The sequence below is a fragment of the Cavia porcellus genome, unplaced genomic scaffold, assembly GCF_034190915.1.
Source record: "Cavia porcellus strain 051 isolate PalLab524CR breed Dunkin Hartley unplaced genomic scaffold, mCavPor4.1 scaffold_17, whole genome shotgun sequence".
In the NCBI taxonomy this organism is placed as follows: domain Eukaryota; kingdom Metazoa; phylum Chordata; class Mammalia; order Rodentia; family Caviidae; genus Cavia; species Cavia porcellus.
The window spans coordinates 65,548,060-65,566,454 of record NW_026947500.1 but is presented as its reverse complement, the minus strand read 5'-3'; the positions used below and the strand labels follow the sequence as shown (position 1 = coordinate 65,566,454).

The following is an 18,395-nucleotide window of genomic DNA, read 5'->3' as shown; positions in this document are numbered from 1 at the left end:
AGTGAAATGGAAGAACAGAAAAAATAGGAGAAATGTTTGATGGACAAAATAGAGAAAACATAGAATATGTAAAGCAGGTTCAAAGAGATTACCAGGAAACTAAAAACTCTACTGAAAGCTGGTATAACAGCTTGAAAGAAACTAAGGATAGATTATCTGAACTGGAGGACAGATTTGTAATGTGGGAGCATGAAATGAAAAACTTTTTAAAAATAACAAGGAAACAAACAGCAATAATACAAAGGTTAGAAGATGATAAGAGAATCTATAACTTAAGAATTAAGAACATAAAAAAGAAGTAGGGACACAAACAAAAAACTACAAAGGCTATTCACAGAAATAATCCAGGAGAATTTTCCTAATTTAGCAAAAGGTAAAGATATTCAGAAGTATGAGGCATACAGGACCCCAGCCACCTACAACCCAAACAGAACTACACCCAGGCATATAATCAAAATTCCAGAAATCCAATATAAGAACAGAATATTAAAATCCATCAATGACAAGAAACAGATCACTTACAAGGGAATACCCATCAGCATTACAGCAGACTTCTTGGCACAAACCATCAAATCACAAAGAGCATGGGGGGAAATAATTCAAGCTTTGAAAAATAATAACTTCCAGCCAAGATTGCTATATCCTGCACAACTGTCCCTAGAAATTGATGGAAAAATAAGGTACTTCCAGGATAAAGAGGAACTAGGGGAATTTGCAACCACCAATTCGGCTCTACAGAGAATACTGCAGGACATCCTAAAAAAAAGAAAAATACCAAGATTCCTGAAACAGTGGCAGAGAGGCCACAACGAATGGAGCAGAAAGTGAAATTAAGAAGACAAACTGACAACTAGTGACAGAAAAAGAGCTCAACAGAAATGAGGTAGAGAAGGTTGGATGGTAGGAACAGCTATTTTGGAGAAAACAAGACATCGTAATAGCTAGTGATGATTTAATATCATCTTGTTTTGAAGTCCCATCAAGCTTTTTTTCTTCTGACTCCATCAGTCTTAACATGTTGTATCTTATTGGATTTTATTATATGTGATAATATAAACAAAAACTTTTATAGACAGGAGATTATACTGAAACCATTGTTCATTTTCTGTTAGTTGACTCTAAATACCCTATAATACTGTCATTCTATTGAATGGCTTTACATTGTCTTGATATGTTTGATGCTAGAGTATATGAAGTTATACTCAAAGATTTCAAGGAAAGAGACACTACGGTAACTACTTTTATGTCTGATATCTTGTGGTGAAACACTATTTTGCTTAAATAGTTATGTTTTGACCTGTGATGTTTTGTTTTTATGTCCTCTTTTATCTCAACCTCCTTTTTTAATTATTTACTTTTTTAGTTTTAGCTTTTTATTTAAGGGAAAAATAAAAAATAACAGGATATATTATAGTAACCCACTTTGATTCCCTATTAACTTTATTTGAAACCCTGTATAGCTCTCACCATCTTGTTTGGACTGATTTTCCTCTATTCTGTTTTGCTTGATAGTACCAAGTTCGAGAGTATAGGCAACAACTGTGAAGGCAACAAGAATCATTATGACACCCATTCTGGTTTGACTGTTATCTTCTTTTGAAGTCCTGTAATGTCTCCAATGTTTTGGTTTTATTGGTTTTATTCTTTACTGTTTTGTTCAATTTCATTATAACTGCTGATATAGGCAATTTTTTTTAAGATAGCAAGAGGCATTATGGTAATCATTGTTGATCACCTTGTATTTTGTTTTTACATTATGTATTATGTCCATCCTTTTGATTTGACTGACTCTGTTTGTTATGGCACATTTGGTTTTATTCTCTTCAAAAAAAAGTAATAAAAATTGTGGGAGTAATAAAACCCAAAATGTGTAATTGTCATTGTACAAAAGAGAGGAAAAGAAAGAGCTCTAAAGGACATAACTGCATGTATATTTAAATGTATAAGATAGATAACCATATTACTGAGTTTTGTTGGATCATTGAACAGAACTGTTTGCAGTCTCCCTGTGTGAATGTCCACTTTGTATGCTTTAATTTTGTAACTTTAACATCTATTTCTAAAATGACAATACATAATCTATTAACTAGTGATTTCCTACTGTTTATTTTTTATGAAATTCTGTTTAACTTGTACCTTTTTTCTGTTTTTTTTTCTTTTTCTCCTTAAATAAAATTTTTTAAAAAGGATTTTGGAACAGAAAAAAGTTGAATATAACTCATATCACTGGAGTTCTTATATATAGCATAAAGTACACTTTTGGAGAAAATTTGCATGGAAACATGTGAATAAAGAATCCCTAAATAGATCTACACACTGGATCTGTGATTTTTTTAACTGAAGTACAGAGAGAGAAGCAAATAGTAATCTTTTCAGAAACAGTGTTGACGTAATTGGATGTCCACTTGCAAAACATATATATTGGTCGATATCAGGCAGCATAAATACAAGTTACCTCAAAATGACTTATAAACCTAATGCTAAAACAAAAACTGTAAAGAGTCTAAAGGGGAGCATTACAGAACATTTTTACAGGTTTGAGTTTCACAAAGATTTCCTAAACATGGTAAAAATGATTGATAAAAGATTGAGGTTGCTAATTGTGCTCCATAAAAACTGACCCATTTTACTGTGAATATCCTTTTAAGATAACAAAAAATCAAATCACTCATGGGAGCAAAATATGTCAAATCATAAAGCCAGTGGAGACCTTGTTTCCAGGATGTGTAATAAAAACTAGTTCATTAGTAACATTTCAATATTGAATGAGGAAAAAACCATTAAATACAGAAGATATATACAAGAAATATTCGTATCTGGAAAGATGACCAACATTATTAGACATTCAAAAATGAAATGATGTAGTTATATTCCAATTAAGATGGATAAAGTTTAAAAATATCTTCAGCATCAAGTGCTGACAAGAAGGAAGACAACCTGAAACTATAATTTTTGTTAGCTGGGAAGCAAAAATGAATACTTTAGAAGACTGTTTGATCACACTGAGATATTTATCAATAAATGGGCGCAGCTTGAGACCATACTCATAAGTGAAATAAATCAATCTCGCATGTGTGAATACCAAATAGTTTCCCTAATGTAAGTAATGATTCAAAGATATAAAAATATGTGGTAATCATGATTCCCCATTATGTGGCCTTGAAACCTTATAACGTTTTCAATTATTAATTGGAAAGGCTTTATTCTGGGCTTCTTGATATGGAAATATTTGAAGCTATAGTATATGAAGTTTTATTCAAATATTTCAAGGAAAAAGACAGACACTATGGTAACTACTATTAAGGCGGGTTATTTGGTGGTGAAGCAGTAGGTTGCTGGGACAGTCATGCTTTGACCTGTATTGTTGCGTTGTTGTGTCCTCTTTTATCTCAATCTCTCTCTTATTCATTAAAAAAAATATTTAGTTATTTTTTATGGTTTTTTTTTGATTGAGGGGGAAAGTTGAAAGATTAGCAGGATATATGATGGTAACTTTTTTTGGTTTCCTGTTGGCTTGGTTTGGAGTCCTGTAGTGCTTCCGCTATCCTGTTTTGACTGATTAGACTCTGTTCCATTCTGTATGGTAGTATCAGGTTTGAGGGTATAGGCAACTGCTTTGAGGGCAGTGGGATTCACTGGGATGCCTATTCTGGCTTGACTATTGTCTCCTTTGGAAGTCCTATAGTGTTTACAATGCTTAGGTTCTGTTGGTCTTGTTCTCTACTGTTTTGTTCAACTTTGTAATACCTGATGAGATAGACAATTCTTTTTGAGGAAGCGGGAGACATTATGGTAACCATTGTTGATAACCTTGTGCTCTGTTTTTGCATCGTGTGCTATGTCTATCCTTGGTTTTGACTGACAGCTTTGTTTTGCCATGTTTGACTTTATTCTCTCCCAAAAGAAAAGAATGGTGGGAACTGGGGAGTAGTGAGGCCCAAAATGTGTAAATTTTGTTGTGGGAGGGGAAGGGAAGGAGAGTGCTCTAGGGGATATGGCAGCAAGTGTGTTTAGGGGTGTTAAATAGCTGACCATATTGATTGTTTTTGGTTGGTTCGTTGAGCACGGCTGTTTGCGGTCTCACTGTTTGAGTATCCACTTTGTGTGCTTTGATGCTGTCACTTGAGCAACTGTCTCTGGGATGATAGTGTGTGGTCTGTTGACTAGTGATTTGTTACTGTTTTTGTGTGTGTGTGTGTGTGTGTGTGTGTGTGTGTGTGTGTGTGTGTGTGGTTCTGTATTACTTGTAGCCTTACACCGCTTTGTTTTGTTTTTTCTCTTTTTCCTTTTGAATAAAATTTTTAAAAAAGAAGACTGTTTGATAATTTCCTTCAGTAAGTCAAATATACACTTACCATAAAACCCAGAACTTCTATTCCTAGAAATTTACCTGTGTAATGAAAACTTACAACTAAGTGAAAATTTATCCACACATGTATATTCTATATTATCATATTAAAATAGCTTCACTCATAATTTTAAATCTAAGGGAAGAACTTGAATTTTGTTCTTTGGAAACGTGGTTAAAGATGCTAAAATATGACAGGTCTGTAAATAGGAACACTTCCTATCTGTAAAAATGAATGCCCTGTTGATATCTGCAGGAATATTCAATGACCTCAAATGCATGATAGAAAATAAGACAGTTTCAAAGGACTACATAATCTGTGGCCTCTTATTTATTAATGTAAGCTTCAAGTAAATGCAAAATTAGGACAGAAATGTATCACTGTTTGCAAGAACCCAATGGAAAGAGACACATTGACTGCAAAAGTAAAGGAAGATATAGGATGAAAAGCATTGAATATATTAACTGTGAGGGTTCCACTGCAGAAGATACTTGGCAACACCCAGTACAATCCCTCCTTGGCTTCTTTTGTTTTTGAAACAAAATATTTAAATGTAATAAAGAACTACAATCTGGTTTCCTCATCAACTGAATCTTGTTTTCTTAAAATTGAACTATTCACTAATGACCTATTTAGCTAAACACAAGGTTGTCTTCTGTTGAATAGCCCTAAAATGAAAATGCATAGATTTGGGCTTGAGGAATACAAGTGATTTAAAAGTAAATTTGTAAATCTAGCTAAGAAATCTGTTATACTGATCAAATAATGAGCATCACATATTCAAAACTTGTCTTTTATAGTTGGGAATTTAGCTCATCAGTGTAAGTGCCTGCCTGGCAAACACAAAATTGTGGGTTTGATCCTCAGTACCAAAAAAAATTCAAACAAAAAATCCCTTCTCTTTTAGTTCCAGAAATTATCAGGGCATTAGACACATTCCATTCTTATGAATAGAGGTCATAGAAAATTACTGAAAGAAATGTGTCTCTGTTCCTTGAAAAAGTACAACCACTACATACAAGTTTTAGTTTAATCTAAACTGAGAAAAAGCAAATTTGAATATAAGTCTTGTTTAGTTTTAACCTTTTTTTTACTTCAAAGATAATAAAAACTGGTGCTTTTGACACATCTTCCATAAATTCTATTACATTTATCACAACATAAAGGATAATTTATTTTTCTTCTTCACTGGTTTTGTGTAAGTAAAGAGATACATCCCTAAATCACCTAGTGAGATGAAAGCAGTATATAGGACTTACCATATGTTTCTTATACTAGAATGAATAACAGGTTCAGAATGTAGACATTCACTTTATAGTTAGATTCTGAAACCAGAATTTTTCCATAGAATTTTTCTTGTCTGAATTTCTCAAGTATATATTAAAGCATACAGCACATGAGTAACAACCATATAAATTACAGACATTAATTTATCAGTGGGAGAGTTACATACAGGTCTAACATATATTAAAATAAAAGGAAAAAAGAGAAAAACCACAGTGATGTGTGGGAGCTGCAGGTAGAAAAGGCTGTTTCTCACCTATCCTCACTGTGAGCTTTAAGAGAGTTTAGGATGAAATCACAAGAGATGAACAGGAGAAAAACCATCATACAGATGGCTCCAACATTAGAGATCACAGTGAGGTCGATAAAGTAGGTGTCAGGGCAGACCAGGCCAAGCAATGAGCACATGTTGCAAAGAAGTGATTCAAAACCCAAGTGATCACCAACAGGAGAATGAAAACTTGCCGATTCATGATAGTCAAGTAATGCAGAGGCTTACAGATGGTCACATTCTGGTCAAATCATTACCACCAGAAGGAGGACATCAGAACCTCCAAATAGGTGCCTATAAAGAGCTGGACCATGCAGTCTGGAAAGGAGATTGTCTTTCAGTTATTGAGCAGGTCTATAAGCAACTTGGTGAGAAGGCAGTGGAATAAACAGCATGCGTGAGTGACAGACAGACAAGGAAGATGTGCGCTGGGGAGCCTAAGGAGGGGCTTGCAAGAACAGTCTCAAAGAGGAGCTCATCACTCACTGTTGTTATAGTGTAAATGAGTAAAAACATGGCAAATAGTGCTCTTTTGTCCTTTGGAATCCTGAGTGAGAGTCAATAGGACTAATTCTGTGACGTGTGTCATTCAGTCTTCTAGAAGGCCTGTTTCACAGAAGAGTGGTAAGGGAAACAATCTGACAGAAAATTTTGAACAGGACAATTATCTCATCAATACAGAGCATATATGCATATATCTTTTCTTCTAAGAACTGCTTTCACTGAGCCCAAAAGTCCATTGGTGTATCTTCCACAATGGTGTACACACAGTAACATTTATTAAACACCAATTGAGATCCTGTTTCCAATAGACCTGTTGATCATTCAAGTTCTTCCTGAGTGATTTTTTTGGAGCTACAAATAAGAGTTATATCTGTGGAGAAGAAAGATGAAGCCATCACACTCATTCACTCATTTTATACTTTCTTTAAAATATGTTACTTCAAGACACAGTAATCAGAAAGGGTATGAATAATGAAACCTATTCTCACATCATGTAATCGAAGTATATCCATGTTCTTTTGGCAGAATGGTTGTTAGTTTTCTTTTATCTTGCGTCTTTCTCTGGTTTTGTCATCAAGATAATACTTGCTCCCAGGAGTGACTTTGGGAGTATTGTTTATCTTTCAATCTCATTAAAGAGTTAGATAAGGAATTATATTAGTCTCTAAATTTCTTGGCGAATACAGCAGTGAATTCATAAAGACGAGCTAATTTTTGTTACTAAGTATTTAATTACATTTTTCATTTCACTAATATTGTGTTATTTAAAATTTTATATCTTCCTGATTCCATTTTGACAATTCATATGCACCTAAGGAATCCATCTATTTCTATATGATTTTCATGCTATTGGAGTAAACATTCAGAAATAGTTATTGATGATCTTCTGAGTACCTTTAGGAACAATTGTGATTTCACCCACTTTTTCCTAACTTCATGAATTTGAGTCTTTTCTTACCTTTTTTTGATAATGTTGGCTAAGAATTGATCAATTTTATTTAATCTTTTAAAGTACTAACTCTTTGGATTTGTTGAATGTTTTATTATTTTCTTATTCTCCAATGCATTTATTTCTACTCTGATCTTTATAATTTTATATCTCATGTGAGTTTTGGCTTAACTTGTTCTTTTCTGCAAGTGTGAGGTTAAATATTATTAGGTTGTTGATTTGTGGTCATTCTGTTTTCCTGATGTGAAAATTCACTTTTCTTCTAAGAACTGCTTTCACTGAGTCTGAAATTCCATATATTCTATTGGGATTATCCTTTATTTAAAGGATAATATTGCCACTGTTTAATCTGTGACACACCGGTTAGTCAGTAGAGAATAATTTAATTTTCAGGGTTTTTGGATTTTTTGTTGTTTCTTTTGCCTTTGATTTCCAATTTCCATGCACTATGGTCAGGTAATATTGATGGAATAATTTTAATTTGTTTGCATTATTTAAACATGGGTTAGTATGTGCTCTATCTGGGAAAACATCCAAAGTGTCACTGAGAAAAAGTTGGGTAGCTAAAGCCTTCCTCATCTACTAAGTCCATCTATTCACATGTTTGATTCAGTTTTGAGACTTCTTTGTTGATTTTTTGTCTAGTTAATTTATCTGTTTGTGACTGTGGGCTATTAAGTTCTTCCATTACAATTGTGTTAGTTGTACTGGATTTTTTCTTTCCATTAATATTTGTTTTATAATTTTCTTGCCCCAGTATTTGGTGCATATACATTTATGATTGTTATCCCTTCTTCTTCTTGGAATTTTCGCTTAACAAGTATAAGTTTTCATCTCTTTTTATAACTGTTAACTTGATGTTCACACTGTCTATAAATAGAATATCTACCCTTGCTTTTTTCTGAGTTCTGGTGACATTGTGCTCCATACTTTCGCTGTAAGTCTATGAATTCCTTTCTGAGTTAAATGTGCTTCTTGAGTGCAGAATATTGTTAGATCTTGTTTCCCAATTCATTCTGGCAGTCTTTTACTTTTGATTGATTAATTGCCTTTTTATATTGACAAAAATAACTAATATATATTGTTGTCCTTATAGTATTATTCTCTTGTTGATGTTTCCCTGTCTTTTTCCTCTGTTTAACTTCTTGTCCTGCCCAGTGGCTTCTTTCTGCTGGTACTCCTGGAATTGTGACCTTTGTTATTTATTTATAGGATATTTTCCAGATCATTTTGTAGAGCTGATTTGGTGGTCTTAAATTCCTTCATATTTTCTTTGTCATGGAAGTGTTTTATTTCTCTATTAATTCTGAAAGATAATTTGGCAGTTTACATCAGTCTGGGTTGGAAGTTGTTTTATGTCAGCCCTGAAATACTTAGCTCCAAGCTCTCCTTGACCTAAAAGGTTGTGTTGAGATGTCTGCTATGATTCTGATAATTCTTTCTTTACAGATAACTTGTTTCTTTTCTTTAACCTCTTTCAATATTCTGTTCTTGTGCTGATTTTCTGAAACTTTGACTATTATTTGTATAGATTTATTTTGGTCATGACTAATTAGAGTTATGTCTAGGTCAAATTGTTTTTCTCTGCTTGATAAGTTTTCTGCTATTACTTCTTCAATGGGATTTTTAAATTTCATTTGTGCTAACTCTTGCTTTTTATTGACTCTGAACAACTTATATTGTTCTTGCTTGCATTATGTTGCAGTTGTTGGATTGCTTTCTATTATTTTTTGCTATTTTTAAGATAATTTTATTTTCATGATAGCTAACTACAGTCCTGTCTTCTAGATCTGATAAATTATTTTCACATCAGTTCATTCAATTTTTAAAACATTCAGTGGAAAATTTAATTACCTGGATATCTTTTTTAATCTGTCTCATGGATTTCATTTCTTGTCCATGTTGAACATTCATGGTCTTCATCATTTTCCTGTGCTCCTCTACTTTTTAGTGTATGTCTCTTCTAGATTTGTCTTCATCTTTGTCCAGATGGTCTTCATCTCATTTTTGCCCCTGAGAAATTATTCCTGTTCTGTTTTCATCTATAGCTTCATAAGTATGTGGTGTTGTTTTATTTCTACTGCTGTGATTCCAAAAAACTTCAAATGAGTGTCCTCTGGTTTTCTCTATTTTGTTGTCTCTTGGATTTGTTCTGGGTGGGCAGGAAGTCTAGGATTGCTTTTTGTTTCTAGATCTCGCCATTTTCTATTTTTCATTTGATTTTAATTTGTTTTCTGTCTTGTGGCTTGTATTTTCTTATGTAGGTAGCACTATCACTGTTATCAAGGCTTCCCTAGGAAGTGTCTATTCTCTCAAGATGTCTTCAAGGCATACCTATTTGTCTTTGTATCTTTCCATGATCCTGTCTTACTATTTTATGATAGATGAGGAGTTGCTCTCTGTTTAGTTCAGCACCCAGTCTTTTGGTACTAGATTATGGGAATTGTGATTATACCAGATTATCACAGTGTTGTTATACATTGTTGAAAAATGATTGAAGTATGACATTCTGTCTGAGGTGCCACAATTAATATGCCCTGCCCAAGGGAGTACAATAACAACATCATCAACAAAACCTCAGCCTTTTGAAATAATATGGTGGTTCTGCTCATCTGTGCTGCTCCTGAGCATACACACGTCCCCAGCATGACACCACTCATCAACCACTGTCTCTGACAGGAGATGAAAGGCACTCTTTGTGAAAAAGTCTCCCGTTCTCATTCCTGTCTCCAGCTGCACAAGGCTCTCCTGGTCTAGGTCAGGTGTCAGTCTCACAGGGAGTAAAAAGTTGCTTTCACTCATTCTCTCCACCACCAGGTCAGCTACACAGCTGCTCTAACTGCACTGTGTAGTCTTCCTTCTTTCTTTTATGCCATTATTTTTAAAAATATCTGTAATTGGGGGCTGAGGATTTAGCTCAGCGGCATAAGTGCCTGCCTCGCAAGCAGGCAGTCGTGAGTTTGATCCCCAGTACCGATAAAAAGGAAAAAGACCAAAAAAAAATCTGTAATTTATTTTTCTAGTTTTCTCATATTGGTGCAAATATTTGATATTTTCATTTTGAGTCTGTCTTTTTTTATTAACATGAAAGTCTCCTGTTCCATCCATTTTCCTGCAAGGTATGTGAGTTCATTCATTTTTGTCACTGTAGAGGATCCCATTATACAAATGTACATTTCTTCATCAATTCATCTTGACAGCTGTGGCAATAGCAGGCTAGGTTGTTCCATAGCTTAGTTATTGTGAATTATGCTGTAAAAATGTGGATATTATGGAGAAGTAAAATATGGAAATAAATTTAATTCAGTGAAATTTAAATGAGTCAGGCAGAGTTTGAATTCCTTTGAATATTATTGAATTTTCCTACTCCTATATCAAGAGTAAGCTCCTTTGTGCTTTCCAGAGAAATGCTAGCCTTTTTCAGATGATGCTTTCCTCAGAAGACCTCTAATTTGTTTTCCCTCATAATAAAGCAAACATAGAATGTTCTCTCAGATTTTCTTATTCATGGCTTTTAGAATTATTTTGTATTTTTAAAAGAGAACCAAAATGTAAAGTTTTATTGTATTTGCAGAGTTTCAGAGTAAGGACATTTTGACTGGGTTGTGACTTGGTGAGAAATTTATGTTTGTTTTATGCTGGTTTGCATATTCCTTCCCTTAACTAAATATTTCAACCAATTGTTTATTAATCTTACACTTTGGAATTTTTCACACTAGAGGTTTTCGTATTGTTTGGAAGTCAGTTACTCTTTCCTGGAAAAATCCAAGACTTGATCCTCTAGGGACTGTCATAAAAAGAAAACTAGCTAGGGGAGATTCATCACTTGAATCTGTTCCAAATAGTGAGGATGTAGAAGCATCATAGACTGGATCTGCATGTGTAAATGGAAGAATTATTCTCTTGCTGAATGACCCAGGAGGTCTCTGAAAACTCAAATTCTACACCAGTTGGAGCATTTATTCAGTTGATAGCAGGTTCTGGACATGCCATGCATTCCTCTTACAACATCATTGTTTTTAGAACTTGATGAGCTAACTCAGTTTCTTAGGATGAATTTGGGGGTTATAGGGGGAATGTTTTTATTGTGGAATACAGACCTTAGGAAAATGTCATGTGAATGACTGATAGATTAAATAATTCTGCTTCTACTTGTGGGAAAAATTCCACTGTGATTTTTTCAGAAAGTTGAATCACAGGCTTTTACTTGTTAGTTACAGAACTTGTCTAATCAGGTAAATGAATGTCACTGGAAATCCTGAAACAGGTTAATTTCCACTGGTTGAAGCATTGAAACTTACACTGTTTGTTTTTGTATAATGAAATGCTTCCAACAGGTAAGAATATTCCAGTACTTTATATATGGTGAATGTGGTTATTGAAAAGTCTGTTTATCTTAGGCATCTGTTTTATACAATTGAAGATTTCTCTGAGAGACAAAGTTATTGAAAATATTATTTTGAAGTATAGAAACTGTAATCACTTGGAAGTCTTTCTATACGTACTTATCAGCCTCACATTTTGGGGTCTTTTTTGATTGCAAAGATCTACATGAAACATCTACAGTTATCTTTAGTAAAAGAAACCTGGATTTTACAAACTCTGGGAAAGACCCAAAATGAAAGCTCATAAAACAACTGCCAAGCATCATACATAGCTGAAAATTCCTTTGGCATACTGAAATGGAGCAAAGCCTTTGTTCTCACTGTAGATATCTCAACTGGAAGAATATAGCCAACAAAACATAGACATTAACTAGAGGATGTAAAGTTTATTTGGTTTTATTACCACACTTGATAGGTGTTTGCTTTGCATTTGGCCAAATAACAAGTGCTAAACATTGCATGCAGAACAAATAAACTAATGAATTTTCCAAAGTTTTTATGGTATTATGTGTTGTGTAATATGCTAACAATGAAGTATAATCTCTTTTAGGCATACATATGAGTTGGAAAACATAAGATTACACATTAAATGAAGTATGCTAGAAAATAATGGAATGAATATGCTCTGGATGCTTTTGTACCTTTTTATGGATTAACTTAAAAATTGCTCTAGAAAATATGTCAGTACTTGTACATAGAGACCTAGATACCGAAGGAAGTAACTCACCCACTGTTATTTAGAGTTTTATGAGTGTTACAATAAAGTACCCTATAGAGCATTCTTGCTGCTGTGATACTATGTTTTTACAAATACTAAACTTACTTTAACCTATAATTTTTTTCTAGAAAAATTTTAAAATTTCAAATGAAAGATTATTATAGAATATCATTCAGTTTTGTTGATGTCATGCACTACAGACAAGTGCATGCTTTACATACCTTACTTTTAACCTGTAGGTAATAAAACTAGCCAATAAATATACTTTTTAAATTTATCTGGATAACTAAGGAGCACAAACATTTCTGAAGTAAGTTTTGAAAATTAGACCATTGGACATACACTTTTTATGCTTTAACAGGTATAGGTTTTTGGTTCATAGCTTCAACAGTGGCATATTTACTAGAATAGAGGGGAGAAGTTCTGTGACTGACACATGTGAAAGGTTCCTCAAAACTGACTTCTTAAGGCAGCTCAGAACCTTCCAGAACACATCTCCCTCCACTACCTAGTCCATGTGCATGGAGTTCTCTTGCTTCAAGTCACAGTATGTCACAGGTAAATAGTTCTAGTTCTTATGTATAATAAAATATTAAAAATTTTAATATATTCAAAAAAGTGGTTTCCTATTTATAAGTATATAATTTATATCCAGGATATAATCAGGATAATAAATATAATCCTGATTAAATTCTCAGACATCAATGCTTCCTGTGAAACACAGAGAAAATAATAAAAAAGTTTTAGATTTTATCAGATGGCCACAATGTTCTACATATGTAATTAAAAAAACCTTAACAGATAGAAGGTGCTGCAGATATCCACATCTTCACACAATGGAATGAGAATATAGGGACATTTACTAAGTTGGTCAATGCTACATACCCAGTAAAGGAATAGGTCTAGGATAACTTTGGTTATCCTAGCAAACACCTCAGTCCAACAGCCACTGTGTTCAGGACTGTGCTATGCTCTCTCTAGAATGACTTGGGTCCTGTTTAGGAAGACAGTGAATGCAAATCAGAGTCATTGTTTGATCACTGTCAATGTTATATCTCGTTTCTACAGGTTGGCATGTTTCATATAATGGTAATAAACTGCAAAATATTATTTGCTGATAAAATATGAAAAAAATACAAATATATAGAGGAAACATGACAGCCCTGCACTGAGCACTGTGTATAGCAGCAGTGGGAAGAATTCTGACCTCGTCTAATTAAAAACATTTGTTTTTCAATTTGCTTAGAAATATTTGTGACTGTGTTTAGAAAACCACTCATGCACGTGCCTTTTCATGTTGAATATCAAGATTTTTTGTAGGTTGTTTATTTGGAATATTCACATTGAAATTTTACCTTAAGCATTCTCAATACAGAGGAATTTTTCTGTATTACACTATGGCACACTACTAGCTGGCTCTATTTTCATTTTATATTTTTTCATTTTCTTAGTATCTAACCAACTCTAACAGTCCTGAAAATCTAATACAGTGCCAGCTGTCAATACATTGGTTGTTCCTAGTCTTGGATTAGTTCAGTTTTAAATATAGTTGCTAAAATTCAAGATAGAGAATATGAATTTGCTAGGAATTAGATGTAGACAAAAATAAAATGGAAAAAGAGGTCTTGAAAGTAAACAGTCATATTTAAATAAAGGGATCACCAGAGGCATTAATATGCTAAATAGATTTGCAGTTATTTGACACATTACAAAATCTATTATGTTTGATATTTATCAGTACATACAAAACAATTGAGAATTCTTTCATGTATGAAAGACCGATCATCTAATGTGCGGTAAATGTAATATTATTCAGTTGAATATACCAGCAGAGGGGTTACATTTGGTGTAGGACACATCAGATAGTACAGTTATCCCACAGAATTGCTATCAACTAAAATGACTGAGTCTGTGTTAGCCTAAAATCTAGAATTTTTTGTTATTACTAAAGAAAATATTTTTGGCAACAGGAACACTTTGCATGTTCATCACTGTTGACTTCTATGTCAAAGTATGACATAGTTAAAAGAAAGTGTTAATAAGTATGTAATATAGATTTGGTTTTTTACTACACTTCTCTATGTACTGCCATCTATGACAGTATTAATAACAAAGGGACTCCTCTCAAAAATAATCATCAGAGGAAACCAGAATCACAAAGAAAGTGTTTATTGTGCTTCTTGAGAATTAGGAATTAGAAAACTATTAACTATTTTCTACATATTCACTAATGGATTTGTGATTCCATTCCTGATTTCCTGGCAGGTTGTGTTCTCCTGAGCTCTCATTTCTGAAACAAGCCTTCTAGAAGACTGAATGACACATAGTAACAATGTCACAGAATTTGTTTTCCTGGGCCTCACTCAGGATCCCAATGGACAACGGGCATTATTTGTCATATTTTTATTCATCTACATGGTGACCATGGTGGGCAACCTGCTAATCATGGTCACTGTCTTTGTCAGCCCTTCCTTGGGCTCCCCAATGTACTTCTTCCTTGCATATCTGTCACTCATGGATGCTGTTTATTCCACTGCAATCTCACCCAAGATGCTTGTAGACCTGCTCAGTGGCAAAAAGATCATTTCCTTCCCAGTCTGCATGGCACAGCTCTTTGTAGGGCACCTATTTGCAGGTGCCGAAGTCTTTCTTTTGGTGGTGATGGCCCTTGACCGCTATGTGGCCATCTGTAAGCCTCTGCACTATACGACCCTCATGAATCGACGAGTTTGCATCCTCCTGCTGGTGGTGGCATGGGCTGGAGGTTTTGTACACTCTGTGGTTCAACTTGTCTTTGTGTCTAGTCTCCCCTTCTGTGGACCCAATGTCATTGATCATTTCATGTGTGATATGTACCCTCTGTTGGAGCTTGCATGCACTGACACCTACTTTATTGGCCTCACTGTGGTTGCTAATGGTGGAGCCATCTGCACAGTGGTCTTTATCTTCCTGCTCATCTCCTATAGTTTCATCCTAAAGTCTCTTAAAACTCACAGTCAGGAAGGGAGGAAAAAAGCCCTTTCTACCTGCAGCTCCCATATCACTGTGGTTTTGCTGTTCTTTGTCCCCTGTATTTTTATGTATGTTAGACCTGTTTCCAACTTTCCCATTGATAAATCTATAAGTGTGGTTTATACTGTAATTACTCCCATGCTGAATCCTTTAATATATACCCTAAGAAATTCAGAAATGAAAAGTGCTATGAGAAAACTTTGGTGTAGAAAGGTAAATGCAGATAGAATATAAATATGAGTCTCACACCAATCCTGTTTGCTACTAACTCCACAAACTGATCATAAACTCTGAAACATGACATTGCCATCACAGTGGAGTCTTTGTGACAGCACCTCTTTGTTGTGAAACCATCAGAAAATACAATGAATTCTCTGAGATTAGTATTTTACAGATTAGTCTTTTACAGAGTAAAGGAACAGAAATAAAAGACAATACTTCTATTGGAAGGAAAAATAATGGTCACTTAGAAAAATTATGGTTTTAAATTTTTATTGAAATTGAAAATTTTAAACAATGAAAATAAATCAGTCTTTTCAATGACAAAAATTATTTCATTGCTGCATTTATTGATATGACTTAGACATACATATTGATAAAATATGCACTATATTAATTAGTGTCACTATTATTTTTTTTAAAAATTCTGTATTATTTGTGTACTTCCTTCTGTTTTGCATTTTTTAAATAATAAAAGTTGAAAACTAGAAATATAAAGCACAATGTACGCTGATAGGAATTTCTTCTAACTGAAATTCTTTCATGGAAGTAGCATGTTTACATGATCTCTTTTACAGGTAATAGCATGCTTTTACTAATGCTGTGTTGTGAATTATACTCTGACTATCAATAGAGTGGAGCTCATTGACTCTTCACCTATTGGAAAAATATCTGATAAATGCTTGTAAATGAGTGTAATTGTGATTTTAATTTACATTGCACTTCCTTTGAAGTCAAGCATATTTTTGTATGTTTATTGAAACCATTTTTCTAATTTTCTATGAAGTGTGTATTTATGTTTTGGCTAGGTTTTCTTTCTTATTATCAAATCATTATCACTATTTATATTTCATACTAATTCATTATTGTGTACATGCCAAAAAATCTTCTGAATTTATTTTTCACTTGTTACACCATTATTTCTTTTAATAAACAGGAATTTATTCTATGATTTCATTTCTTAAATATTTTATTTCTTAAACTGAGAAAACTAACACACTTATGATGCATAATATATTATTTTGTAATATATGCATATTGTAGGATGTCTATTTCATGCTAACCACTATAGTATTACTAAAACAGCAATTTCTTTTGTACTGAAAACACAATCTGTATTTAGCCATTCTCAGGAACACATTATTTTCAAGAAAATTTTATATTGCTGTTAACTGTGTTCACAGTGTTGTGCAATAAAGCTCTTGAATTTATTCCTCTTAAATGAAGTTTTGCACACACTGATCATTTCTGCACATCTTCATTGGTTAGCTAATTGCTAGCAGCCAATATTGTACTGTCTAATATGAGCCTAATGTTTTTTAATGCACATGTAAGTGAAACATTACAGTATTTTTCTGTGATGGGCTGGTTTCATTTAACATATTCATTCATGTTAGTATAAATGGTAGAACTGAATTTTCTTCTGTTGCTGAACCATATCACACTGTACTACCAGAGGCAAAGTACTCTCGGAGGTAAGTTGATTTCCAACCAGAAGACCAAGGAAAATAACTAGAAAGAGTATTTATAAGAGATAAGACTTATTACAAGTAACTGACCCTCACAGAGAAACTGTTAATTGCAACTTGAGTAGAGAGGATCCAGAGGAAGTGAGTATGGATCCAACACCACTTCCTGGTACCACCTGGAAATACAACTTTGTCAAAATTACACAGGAGAAGGATTGAGTTCAAAAGACTTTCCATTTCCTACAGGAGAGGAGGACAAGTCAAGGGTCCCACAGGGTTAAATGCTCATGGAAGGAGCATGCAGGTGATCACCTTGGCCTGGTCCAATCTATGAAAGTCACAGACCAGTCACCAGGCTTTGTAGCACAGTAGGCAGAAGGTTGGATGAAATTCTCAGCAACAGCTCCACTCTAGGTCACTGTAGGGAGAAGTTTTATAGATTACATCACAGCAACATCATTAGGTCTTTGTCACAAATGTGTTCTGCAGCTATCATATGAAATGTTCCATTGTCTGTTAGATTTCCTTGGTGCATACTCTCATTTACCTCTAATGTTTCTTTGCTGATTTTCTGCTCATTGGTGAAAGTGAGATATTAATGTCCTTACACATAGTTATTTTGGAATCTGTATTTACCCTTTATCTCTAACATATTTTTCTATCTTTGGAGTTTTTTCACAAGAAAACAAACACTCTTGCATTTCTTCATCTTGGCTAGTTTAATGAAGATTGAATATTTGGAATTTTACTTATGCATAATAATAGTTGATTTTATACCACTTTAGAAAAATGCACTGTTTTATTAGGAAAATAGATAAATTTTCCAGACATAAGGGAAAATTAAAAATTGTAAGCTCAAAATCAACATCATACTTAATGGTGAATTCCAAAGACTTATTTTTATGTGTTGCTCTCATTTTCAATGCAGAATATTCCTACAAGTATTATGCAGGTTTTTATGCCAAAACTGGAAAACATAAAACATAACTAGAATCTCAATGTTTAGGATGCTTCCTACCATCTTGATGACATTTGAAATAAAGGAAAGGCAGAAGCTGCTTCTGCTGGGAGAATTCAACGCCATCCTTGTTATCTTCAAACCTCCAGTCTTTCTCAATCCAACTAGCTCTGCTGTTCGCTACTTCAGTATTCACAACACCTGCAATACAACAAATCTGCATTTCCTGTTATTTCTTTTAAGAGAAGAGCATTTAAAATGTTTGGAGTAAATATTC

The 18,395-nt window shown here is 33.8% G+C and overlaps 1 protein-coding gene across 1 annotated transcript; it reads left to right on the top strand.

Moving 5' to 3' along the window:
* Positions 1–14,776: 14,776 nt before the first annotated feature.
* LOC100714620 (olfactory receptor 4A15-like) lies at positions 14,777–15,706 on the top strand. Its single transcript, XM_003461800.2, has one exon. The coding sequence runs from the start codon at positions 14,777–14,779 to the stop codon at positions 15,704–15,706; it is 930 nt and encodes a 309-aa protein (XP_003461848.2).
* The last annotated feature ends 2,689 nt before the right edge of the window (positions 15,707–18,395 follow it).

Excerpts from the sequence above, each read along its gene's own strand:
- LOC100714620 (XM_003461800.2), top strand. The coding sequence starts at position 14,777 with ATGACACATAGTAACAATGTCACAGAATTTGTTTTCCTGGGCCTCACT.